This window comes from Vicugna pacos, chromosome 12 (genome assembly GCF_048564905.1).
Source record: "Vicugna pacos chromosome 12, VicPac4, whole genome shotgun sequence".
Classification (NCBI taxonomy): Eukaryota; Metazoa; Chordata; class Mammalia; order Artiodactyla; family Camelidae; genus Vicugna; species Vicugna pacos.
The window spans coordinates 46,420,287-46,433,148 of NC_132998.1; the positions used below are offsets into that span (position 1 = coordinate 46,420,287).

Here is a 12,862-nt window from a genome sequence, read left to right on the forward strand (position 1 = left end):
CTATTATTCATTTTTAATTAAGTTTGATATACTGTGAAGAATCTTTTAGATTATAGTATATTAAAAAGAAACTTCTATATACTTATGTATATATGTATGTCAATTATATAATTGACTAGAGCAATTGAAATATATTAGTGACTTCATTGATCTCATTTCGTGACCTGGAGAGTTTCCACTTGTTTTAGAACTCAGAGCCAATGGAAATGCCTTAAGTTGGAATGTTAATAATGTCTTGCGGGGGGACTATGCATTATTTTCTCTGCTAAAAACAACCAAAAAGAAGGATAAAAGATGAACAAGTATAGGCATGGTTCGCTCCTAGGGATGTGACCCATTGCTGAAACAATTTTCTTTAAAAATGTTAAAATCTTAACTTCCCTGAATAAAACCAAACCAAAATGATTTTTTCTCAGACCCAGCCTGGTGTTACCATATGGTCTGGAACAGTTCCAGAAAAATAAACTATCAGATCATCTTTGAATCTTGTTGGGGAGAAGGGTGGGATATGCAGTAAAATGATACACTGCCAAATTAGTGAAATTATCTAGACTCTAGCAAGTTGTAGGTGCAACTCTTGGTGCTGGAGCCGGTGGTGTATGTAGGAACACAGTCTTTTAGATTTTCCCTAGCTTTGTGGATTTGTACAATGTATAGACATTAAGTATAGAATACACATACAGACATATCCTATATAGATATGACTCTTTCCTTTAGTTGCTCCTTTGGTAGAAGACAAGATGATTTGATTAGTTCTAGTGTTCCAAGCACCACATCAACACCAACAGTTACCTCTGCAGCTGGGCTTCAGAAAAGCCTGCTTTCCAGCACAAGCACTACTACAAAGATTACAACGGGTTCTTCTTCAACAGGCACACAAAGCAGGTGAGTCACAGATACATTTGTGTTTAGGCCTCCTGTGTGCTTATGTACGTGCATGCATTTTTGTTTAGAAGATTGTGGGGCTCTGGATTTTTTCATTGACCTTATTAAAATTATTTACAAACAAAAATTGATTCCAAAAAAAGGCAATTATGCATGTTTGGGGAAAAATTAAGTTCCTGAATTATGAACTTTTCCTTGAATTAGGCTGCTTAAAATGTAAATTTCTCTCTTTGACAGCTCTGGGTGAACTTTTTTGGTTCATAGTTGAAAGATGTCTCACCTTGTTTTTTAAAAAAATCCATCCCTATAGTCACATGTTTTCAGCTGCTAGAAAGTGCTTTCATTGTTTAGCTGTTTTCCTTTTCTCTTTTTGTGTTGCCGCTTATGTGCTATAGTACCTCAAATCGTTTGTGGGCTGAGGATAGTACTGAAAAAGAAAAGGACAGTGTTCCTACGGCAGTGACCATTCCTGTTGCTCCAACTGTTGTAAATGCTGCAGCCTCTACTACAACCCTGACTACAACTACTGCCGGCACTGTCTCCTCCACTTCAGAGGTCAGGGAGAGACGCAGGTGTGTACAGGTCCTGACGGGACTGCTCATGTATCTTCCCCAGTGATGAAAGTTGTTTGTTTTGTTTTCTGATCTTGTGAAGATGGTGGTCCTCTCTTCAGTAGGTTAATGCATAAGACAACCTATATCAGCTCAGAACTATGTAAATTGATGTAATTAGCAACATTAGCATTTAGGCTTAGGCCTCTGACACAATCGGTGTTCTTGTTTAAAGGCAGTGAGCCAGACAGTTGTCTTCTTACTTAGCCATCTTAGTATTTTTAATGGTGGTTTTAATTCAAAACATTTTTGTAGTGAAGATCTAAATACATACAGTCACACTCATGGAAAATTAGATGTGACATGACAAAAACAGGTTTTTTTGTTCTTCCCATTATTCCTCCTCACCACCGTCCTATTTATTAAGAAATGTAATGGATGTTTAACAGTTTTTGTTATTGTTACTTTGGGGAATTTTGTTTTAAGATTCTCTTGTTATAGAATGGCTTCTTATACATCTGTGTAAACCAAATAATTCTAAGTATGTTGAATACCTTCACTTTGTTTTAATTCTGGTACATAGAAAGCACTCATTAATGAAGATTTTTAAGGGGCTGTGAATTTATTTTGTGTGCTTAAATGTATTTATGAGCATTGCTCTTCCTGCTGCAGCCAGTTGGTATGGAATCATAGATGTGGAAAGGAATTTACCTATTACCTCTTGTGATATCCTTGCTTTACAGAAGGAAACTGAAACCTAGAGATATTAAGTGACTTTTCCACTTTTATATGGTTAAATGTGAGAGCTAAGGCTAGGCCCAAGATTATAGGAGAATCAGTCCAAAATTCTATCTGCTGTAATCCCTAGCTTTAAATTTGGTTTTCCCTCTTGAGAAAGGAGAACATCTTAGAAAAGTAAATGTAGCCTTTTTTTATATTTTATTCTTGGCAAAATTAGCTACGTAACTGATATTTTCCTTAATTAAAATACTAACCAGAGTAACTTTGTTTTATTTCTGGTACATAGTGTTCATACATAGACAGTTTTATACAGCTTTTGTCTCTGGTCCCTAGCAAAGCGCATGGCTTGTACTAAGTAGTAGCATTCTTTACAGCAGTATTTGTGGTGAATATACGGAAAGTAACAAAACATTAAATTAAAAAAATTTTTTTAATTTAAAAAAAGTCTTTCCTGTCATTGCATCTTTAGTTTCTGTCACTATATTTATGGTGCATATCTGTTTTTACAGTGAAATTTAATGATACGTCTGTAACATAAGCAGTTAACATCTTGTGATTTGAATACCGGTATAGGTCATATATTTTCATTATTCTTGCTTTATTTTTCTCTTAAGTTCAGTCAGTTTTAGATTTGAGGGTATTTTCAGTGAGACTACACAGCCAGCAGAAATGAGAGAATCAGAGGCATCCATTATTCTTTTCTCATGAAAATGAATTTGAGGACTTTGTGTTTTGTTGGAAGGTGGGGAATCAAAGGGGAAAAGGGCCAGGAGTTCTTGGTTTTTACTCCTTGCTTTGCCTTAATCCTAAAGTTAGAGTTCTCTGCGGGTCAGAATTTCTTCTTCTGTAAAATAAGGTGTTTGATTTATATAACTTGTAACTTCTAGGATCCTTTCTACCTCTAGCATTCCATACCTGTTAAAAATTTTCCAATGACAATTAAAGCCTAATGACCATCTCCCCAGAATCATCAGTTATTTCAGAACAAATTATGATTCTTAACCTCATATTTCTTTATTTGTTAGTACTGTTGAAAAGAGTTGAGTTTCAATTTTATAGAATTAATCCTGGGAGACATTAAAGATTGAGAATTAAATATTTGGCGATATTGTTAGGACAGAGCAGATTCTAGTAGCATAATGTCTATTAACATTTTTCCTGGTCTACATTACAGAAATTTTGTCTTATTTCAATGATGTTTGCAATAATGTTTGTGTTTTGTTTCATGTCAAATAATTGTTTGCAATTTTGGCCTCTTCTGTTTGTCTTTTAATTAAATTTCATTAATGGTTTCAAAGTGTATATAGTTGAAAATTTGACCCTAAAATGTATTTATGATGATTTAAGAATATATTGTGACTGGATAAGGTATTTATATATTTATGCCATTTATTGATACCCTTGCATATGGATATTTAGATATTATGTAAAGTTACCATGCACAGTATTAAGTTCCACAGTATTCTTTTAATTTTCCATTTTTTATTGATCAGAATGAGCCAAGGATTTTCTGTTTTGGTCAGTTAAGATTTCCAGCGGATTAATTGGAGGGAGGGGGCACTGGGGAAGTAGGGAGGAGAAGCTAGCTTTACATAGATGGCATATGATGGCAAATTCTTTCATTGTTTAAGTATTTCTAATTCTCTGTAGTTTTTTCAAACTGCAAAACAGTACCTTACTAATAACTTCAAATTTGTAATATGAATTCACATGGAACTCTTGGTTTAGAATAACTACTCTCTTCTACCATTTTCCTTTGGCTCAGGCAGCTTCCATTTGCCCATTTATTTTCCCTCTGGAAGGAAAAAGGCTGAGCGAGAAACGGGTTTGGTATTCAGTTTTTCAGAGATGTAATTTAGTGACTTACCAGAATCTAAATATTATGAATATTTCAGCCAATAGATGTCAGTGATGTAAAAAATATATAGAGTAATTCCTTCTACTGGGGAAGACCCCTTAACTTTAAAATAACCTTTGGGTTGTTCAGAAAATAGTGAGCAATCTAAGACTAATAAGTAAAATTATATGCCCTTTGTCTTTGTAAGAAAGAGATCCAGTATGACAGTTTGATACAGTAATGATTAAGGCAGCAATGGAATTTAGTATATCCTACCGTCTTTTTGATGAAGAGTTCTTTAGAATTAAAAACATTAAGAATTTGAATTATTTTTCTCCTCTACATTCTATTCTTAGCAGTCTGTTCTGTGTAGACACCCCAAGGGAAGAGAAAGGAACTGAGTATCAGATGGGGACTATCAAATATAAGAAATATATTGTGCATTACAAACTGATAGGCCAGGTTTTTATGCTAGTTTGGGGCAAATACTTGTTTGGAAATTCTAAATGAACAGATTTTACAAGTCTTTCAGCTAGTAAGTTTTATGCCCTCACTTGCATAAATTAAACCAGTTATGATAAATAGATGTATTAACTTTTGTGACAGCTTGAAACTATTGAAAAAGAATCTAGGCTTCTTGGAAGAGAGTGTGATGGTTGATTAGTGCCATTTGCCATGGAGGTAAAAGAGTATAGTGGCAATGCGAATTTCCCTGTTTTAAACTAAATATGAAAACTTAGACCATACATAATGGGAATCAAAATTCAATAGTTTATGTCCATGGTTACTTTCAGAGCAGCTCATGAAATGCTGTAGTGATACATGCAGCCATCTGGACTGCTATAAACTTTTGTTTAACCAGATATGCTATCACATTTAGGTCTTATTTCTTCTTATTATTTTTTTCCCTCATCATCTGGTGGAAGTCCAAAGGCAGTGAATTGCATAGGACCAGTAAGTGCATAAATAAATGTTAAATGAATGGATGGAAAAAAATAGCCATTGGACCATATTTTCCAAGCTGATATTTCACAGAGGACTTTTCCACATTTAATAGGTATACCACAAAAGAAAAGAAAAAATATTTCTAATTTAAATGATCTAGGAAAATGCTGAGTTAAACACCATTAAACACATTTCTTCCTCAGTCCTTCAGACCTTTTAATATGTTGTTGTGTTCCTAGAGAAGGTCACAATATATAGCATTTTCCAAATTTATATAATGAACTTCTACAATAAACAGTACAAATTTTATTTGAGAATTAATGTTTCCTATTCTCTGATGACAGTTTATTGGTTATCCTCTTTCTTGTCCTAGAAAATCACTAGAGTTGTTATAAAATTGAAGAAGTATCTTCTAGCTAAATAAAAACCTTAAGACTCAAGAGAGTCAATATATAGACAGAATAGGAATTATAAAACAATAGGAGAGAGGGAAGTATCAAGCTTTAGTATAACTTGAGCATCGTAGAAGGAAAGAGGGCAGATGTCCTACCATTTGTACTCTTCTCTTTGGATCTATGCGTCGGTATTAATGAAGCCTTATTTAGCAGAATTTCAGCAAGAAAAAGTCCAAGTAAGAAAATGGTGACGACCAAAATGTTTTATTTAGTGAATTTTCTCGTTTTCCACTTTTAGGGGGACAAATTAAAGTCACAAAACCATTAGAAATTTAATTTTTAATTAAAAATTTATTTTATAAACTTAAATCAGTACTAATATTTTAATAGAAACTAAGTTTGGAAAAACAGAGCTCTTCAATGAAATGCTTTAATTTAATTTGATGAGCTGTTCCTTACTGATGAGATAAATGTAGTAATTACTGTGACAGCAAAAAGACAATCATTCAGGATAGTCTAGAAAGCTAAAGGTAAAAAATGATAGAAAACATAAGGATAAAGAGAAAAAGAAAAGTTATATCATTATGATATAGTGCCGTAAGTTATTCAACTGAATAGAGAACACAGTGATATTTTCTCAAACCAGATGATAATAAACACAACTTAAGTCAAAATATAGAAGTGATGGGATTTTCATCTTTTAAGTTTGTTGGATGTCTCATTCAAGTAAAAACACCCTCTTGAGAATTTCTTCACCTTCTTTGCTCACAGATTATCTGTAAGTAGAGTAGACATGAGGAGGACCAGTCCTCAAGAACTAACTAGCCAGTAAGTAAGAGTTAAATGATGAAATTCAAGCAACTATGATCGTGGGTGAGAAATGACTTTGTCATCTTAGGGTTAATTATTCAAGAAAGTGATTCCTAGGAATAATGAATCATGTATTCTAGTTTCAGACAAGTTCCAAGAAATTAAAGATTCTAAAGGGAAAGATGCATTCTTATTTATTAAAAACAATGAGGGTTCTCTAAAAAGAATTTTGAAGAAACTAAGTAATTTTAAGGTGTTTGAAGAGGTGTTGTACTCCCTGAACTTCAGAGCTTTAAAGGACACATAGAAAAAATAGAAAATAAGCCATAAAACCAAGAATAAATTCCAAAGTTTGTTATGAATGCATGAGTAGTGTTAGTGAGGTTAAAGAGCAGAGTGAATTGCATATTGAGAAGAATTATAAAGTTGAAAAGAGAGTGTTTAAAAAAATAGTATTTGGAGATATGGGTAGGGGATTTAACTTGATAAAAAAAAAACAGAAAATAGAGATACTCAACTTAGAGCATTCTCTGAGAAATGTGAGCCAGATGGTAATATAACTAGATAAAGTGTTAACAGTTGAACTTTCCAAATAATAATGATCTTTGGAGGGAAGTGTTTTTATGTTGCAAGGCTCTGGTCTTTGTTCGACCCTTTAATTCGCTATTTAACCCTTGATGGAGATTGCATACCTTTGAAACTGTGCATTCCCTGTGACAAGATGGAACATAGACTTACATTTATAAAATAAAATATAGTAAAGATAAATGCCAAGTTTTCTTCTTTATGTCAGAAAATCAATTACCCAAGAATAAGATGCTGATTTGAAAGCAGTTCATGTGTAAAAACACTTGAATTTTTAGAGAACTTATTAAGTATGAAGTTTGCCAAAAACTTCATAATAAATTATGAATTAATAAATGCACAATGACAAGAGTGCAGGAGTTCTGCTTCCTCACTAGTCATCCCATATCCTGAATGTTGCATTCAGTCCTAACCATTATACCATGAAAAGACATTGACAGTCTAGAGTTTAATGATAACGTCGCATACCAGCTAGGATGGTATTTTAGAAAATCAGGAAAGGAGCTAAGAGGAATGATGTTACATAGTTTAAAAAAAAAGAAACTCTGGTTAGGAAGAACTTGAAAAATATGTTAGTGTGATTAATTCCAATCTAAAAAACTATTAGATTGCATTGAATTTCAGAGTGGGTGTAACCATTTTCTTAAGACTCTTTCTTAAAATCCATTAAAATGCTAAACTTACGTATTTCATTTACACATGTTCATATGTAATTACATTCACAGGTATCATACTCCAGCTAACAATTTTTATTTATTGCTGTAGATCATACCTCACTCCTGTTAGAGACGAAGAATCTGAATCCCAAAGAAAAGCAAGATCTAGACAAGCAAGACAGTCTAGAAGATCAACACAGGTATATTTAATGTGTATATAATATTATGTAAAATTCCAAAATAAATTACCTTTCCCTTTTTCACTTCTCTGTGAAAATATTGATGTCAGTATATAATATGAGTAAATCTTAAAAGATGAAGTTTGCTTTAGTAATCCTACCATAGCCTTTTGTGTATGGTTATACTGTTAATATTGCATTTCATCCATAGCCTTTTGTGTATGGTTATACTGTTAATACTACATTTCATCTGATTAGTATATACCTTTGTATCTCTTTGAGTATTTTTTTATTCCTAATGTGATTTGATAAGGATTAAAATGAGTCATATGTGATGTCTAATAATTATTAAAGAATTCTATGACTATTGGAAAGGGGCGAGGAATAGATCTATTATATTAGGTATATCAAAAAGCTAATGTGCAAGTATGAGAAAAATGTCGCTTAGGCTAGTTACCTTCTTGCCTCCTCCTTGCTATTCTAATTGTATCTCTTATATCCCTTTGTATCTTCTGTTTCCTACAGTTGAGGAGCTCCAAAGTCCAGATTTAACTGTTTTATCCTTACCATTACTTATATTTCACATTAAACTATGTACGTGCTAGGAGCTTAACATATTATTTTGCCTTTGTGCCTTTACTTCTTGAAGTCCAACTGGTCCTTTTCAAGACTTAACCTTCCAAAATCACTTCTTTACTGAAATTGTCTCTGTGTGCATATAAATACATAAAAACATAAATACATACAAATTTAACATTGTAAATAATGCATATATTGGCTTTTCCTTCTTTCTCAGAAGTTCTTGGGAATGTTTATATGGTATTTTTGTCAGCTCCTATGCTATTTTGTTAATTTCTTGAATATAGTGGCAGTTTTTAATACACATTTTATTTCTTTCCCAGTGTCTCTTATTATGCTTGCTCATGATGATTCTTCATAGAATGAATGCGACTTAACAAAGTAAAAATTGTTTTCACTATGCAAACCAATTCCAAACATGCATATTTGACTTAATACATTTAATTTATTTACTTATAAAATATTCCTTTGAAATGAGCCTTGATGTGTCTCTCATAATTAAATTTATCTTTCTGTATGTGTAGGGGGTAACATTGACTGATCTTCAGGAAGCTGAAAAAACAATAGGAAGAAGTCGTTCCACCCGAACCAGAGAACAAGAAAATGAAGAAAAAGAAAAAGAGGAGAAAGAAAAACAGGATAGAGAGAAGCAAGAAGAAAAGAAGGAGTCAGAAACATCTAGAGAAGATGAATATAAGCAAAAATACTCCAGAACATATGATGAGGTAGTAGTATACCAATGGTATGGCTAGGTCGAATGGTATGGATAGTTCTTGTGATTCTCAAAATGCAACAGATTTATATACTAACAAACCATATGCAAAATAATCAAAAGGATTTTAACTGGAAATTTGAATTATTTTGATATGATTAGAAACATTACTTTTCCTTTGAAATGAATTTAAGTGTTATGTATGTTATATCTGTATATAATATTTCAAATGGGTATTAATTTTAATGTTTCACAGACTTATCAACGCTACAGACCAGCATCAACTTCAAGTTCAACCACTCCTTCCTCTTCACTTTCTACCATGAGTAGTTCACTCTATGCTTCAAGTCAACTAAACAGGCCAAATAGTCTTGTAGGTATTACTTCTGCTTACTCCAGAGGATTAACAAAAGAAAATGAAAGAGGTAAGAAGACCAAATTTTAAAAACACTTACTTTGTTTCCTTCAAATAATTTTTGAGTTGATTTTCCCTAATTAATAGTTTAACAAAAAAGAAACAACATCCTAAACTGGAACTCATTCTACCTTAACAGAAAGAATATGATGAATTGGCAGTTTAAGATTTGCAGATACTAATAACTACTATATATAAAATAGACAAACAACACGTTTCTTCTGTATAGCACAGGGAACTGTATTCAGTATCTTATAGTAACTTATAATGAAAGAGAATATGAAAACGAATGCATATATGTATATGTATGCCTGAAACATTATGCTGTACACCAGAAATTGATGGAACATTGTAAACCGACTAAACATCAATTTAAAAAAAAAAAAAGTATGATGGCTGAGAATAAGAAAAGTAGAAAATAAGAACAAAATATATGGTCTGGCACTGCTCTTTATAAACTAAGACTTAACAAAAATCTTTACATCCGTCAATGCAGAAAAGTCAGTTTAGAACTGATGGAGCGACTATTTCTAGGAGCAGTTTATTGGAACTTTAAGTCACTTCTTGCCTATTATGTAGGTCATATATTTTAAATGTATTTTTGTGAAATTGTTTTAAACTTAAATCACTTAACATATGTAGTGTCCTTGCCAAAACAAAATTGTTTTTATGTTTATTTCTTGAGAAATAGATTCCTTTTTTAGCTGTATATTGGTGTATTGATGCTATTAACATTTCTATTATTTTATATAAACTTTCTAAAAAATCACTTTTAACATTACTTTGTTCCATATATGTCTTCTTTTTTAAAGCAAGTTCAGAGGCTCTAAACTCTGAATAACTCCTATTTTAAATAAGAGATGGGTACTAAGTGAAATTATTCCTAATAGTAGACATTTTATGTTTTAAAAGCAAAATCTCATAGTATATTAGTTATGATAACATCAGTAATTATGTATGAATAAACTTCAGAAAATTAAAGTTTTTTTTTTTTTTCAGTTTCGAGCTAGCTTTTCTTTTGTTGGTCATTGAGATATTTCAGTTCTTTAAACCCTAAAGTGTGAGGCCCATGTAATGTTTGAAAATTTTGAGCCAACATTTAAAATTAAGGGTATTTGTATAAAATTTCAGGTTTCTTTCTTCTACTGATAAGTTAGAAGCTGTAACAACACTGGGTCTGAATTCTCACATGTCAACGATTGGCTGGAGCCAAGTGGTTAGCAGTCCCCCATTCCCCTGGAATAGGGCCCTCCTGGCCCATTTTACCCGTTCATGTAGCCTGGATGGCCACTATAGGCATTGTGGAGTTAGAGATCTCTGCTCTGAACTAATTCTAAAAACAACTTTAAAAACCCTCTTACTACTATAATTTTGAAGTTTCTTTTGCTGTGACTTTGCTAATGACCCAAAGAGCCTTTTAAAAATCATTTTTAACATTACTTTGTTTCATATATGTTTACTGTTTAAAAGCATGTTCAGAGGCCCTAGTATTTTTCTAATATGTAAGTGGGAAGCTATTTTAACTATCCTGGGAAGGAAACAAATTTGAAGACTGACATTTGTTTACAATGATTTGTTTTTAATGAAAGACATTTTTTTTCCCAAAAAAAGGTTTGCTCTTAGATACTAATAGAAATGAAAGGATACTGTATATTTAGTCTACTACTGAATGAGGCCTGGGAAAGGTAGTAGCAGAAACTGATAAATTTGTGTGATGCCTACTAGCCATTCCATCGTTACTGTTTGTTTTTATTTCTTAAAGTGTTAACATTGGGTGTAGTAACTATCTCCCTATCAGACATTAATATCTGGGGCCTCATTCTCTTCATAGGATTCAGTTATTTTCTATTCAATAAATACTATTAAGTGTGTCTTTTGAGCAAAGTTTTTATTTCAGGCACTAGACAAATGAAGTAATTTAAATTAGTTATTATCTTTATGCTCAAGAACATATCTAATTAGGGATACGGATACATGGTTAAACGAAGTGTTACAGGAGCACTGATGGGGCAAAAATTATTTCTGATTAGAGAATTTGAGAAGGCTTCACACAAGAGGTTGGCTTAGAATTGTTTTTACATGTACCTGGCAAAATGCTATGAAGATACATTGCTACCATGTGATTTACTGTAATCCTTAACAGAAGGAGAAAAGAAAGAAGAGGAAAAAGAAGGAGAAGATAAATCACAACCTAAATCAATCAGAGAACGACGGCGACCAAGAGAGAAAAGAAGATCTACAGGAGTTTCATTTTGGACACAAGATGTGAGAACCTATTAAAATAATACTACTTGATAGTATGCTTCATCTTTCCAAGAGTACACACTAATGATTTCTTCTATGCCTCAGACAGTATATCCTTTAGATCATCACTGTGTATCTTCAGCCATCTTACTGAAGTCTGGAAACTTCTTTTTTTTAATATTTGATTTATTATTGTACTATTTTTATTTTGGCAGAGGGAAGGTTATTAGATTTATTTATCTTTAGAGGAGGTACTGGGGATTGAACCCAGGACCTTGTGCACGCTAAGTATGCGCTCTACCACTTGAGCTGTACTCTCTCCCCCTCGGAAACTTCTTTATAAGAATGAACAACTGCTTAGATTTCTGGTATTACTTGAAAGCAAGAGTTCTGTTCCAGTTTTGGAATAAAAATAATAATGGCTGCAGCTCAGCATATGTATGTTGGTTGTTGTATAATGGATACACTGCTTCCTTAGAGTTTCCTGAAAGAAAGGTGATTTATGTGTAATCCCATTTTCATGAATATGTTTATCATATATATAACAGTTCCATCTCAAATAATGCTGGATAGAAGAAGTGTTTTGCTTATCAAATTATAGCAATCCTATAAAATTTGATTTTTTTTCTTGATCTTTGATTATATGCCTGATGTTGCTACTCATACGCAGGAGAAAGAAGAGCTATAGCGTAACAGGGTTAGTGTGAAATTTATACTGTTTCAGTACAACGGATAGCTACAGAAGGGCAAAATTTGATTTTTTTTTTAAACCTGTTGATTATTTTTTCCTTTTTTTTCTTAATTTTTTTTATTTTTTCCTTTTTTAACAAAATTTTAATACAGAAAAGTTTAAACATAAAAAAGTATATGACCCCAACCCCAGGTGTCCATTGTTTAAGCTAAATCCTCACCACTTCCCCAGCTACCATATTATTTTGAAGAAACTCTTATGCATATCATTTTATCTGTAAAATTTTCAGTATGTCCTTTTAAGAGATAAAGACTCCCTTTTAAAAATTATTAAAATTTTATTTTTAAAAAATAAGTAAAAATAACCACAGTACATTATTAAACAAAAAATGATCACAATACCATGACCATGCTTATTTTTAAATAAATGAACAATAAATCCTTAATATTGAACTCCAGTTTTAATGTCTTATTGACTCATATTGCCATAAATGGTTTGTTGTTAAGATTTTATACTTTGCTATTTTGATTAGGATCCAAATAATGATCATACATTATGATTAGTTATTTCTTTAAAGTATCTTTTAATCAGTAAGTTACTCCCTCCATCTGTTTTTCTTACCATTATTTTTGAATGA

General features: G+C 32.2%; 1 protein-coding gene across 5 annotated transcripts in view; it reads left to right on the forward strand.

Annotated features, from left to right (window-relative positions):
• The window catches only part of PPP1R12A (protein phosphatase 1 regulatory subunit 12A), a 129,325-nt gene that overhangs the window by 94,992 nt on the left and 21,471 nt on the right, over positions 1 to 12,862 (forward strand). For 3 of the 5 annotated variants that reach the window (XM_072973334.1, XM_072973335.1, XM_015247969.3), the window contains exons 13-18: positions 718 to 885; positions 1,281 to 1,457; positions 7,515 to 7,605; positions 8,688 to 8,888; positions 9,132 to 9,300; positions 11,434 to 11,555. In XM_072973334.1, coding sequence (XP_072829435.1) covers positions 718 to 885; positions 1,281 to 1,457; positions 7,515 to 7,605; positions 8,688 to 8,888; positions 9,132 to 9,300; positions 11,434 to 11,555 — 928 coding nt within the window. The remainder of the gene's footprint in view (positions 1 to 717; positions 886 to 1,280; positions 1,458 to 7,514; positions 7,606 to 8,687; positions 8,889 to 9,131; positions 9,301 to 11,433; positions 11,556 to 12,862) is intronic. The other 2 variants (XM_072973336.1, XM_006197853.4) reach the window with 1 other exon arrangement.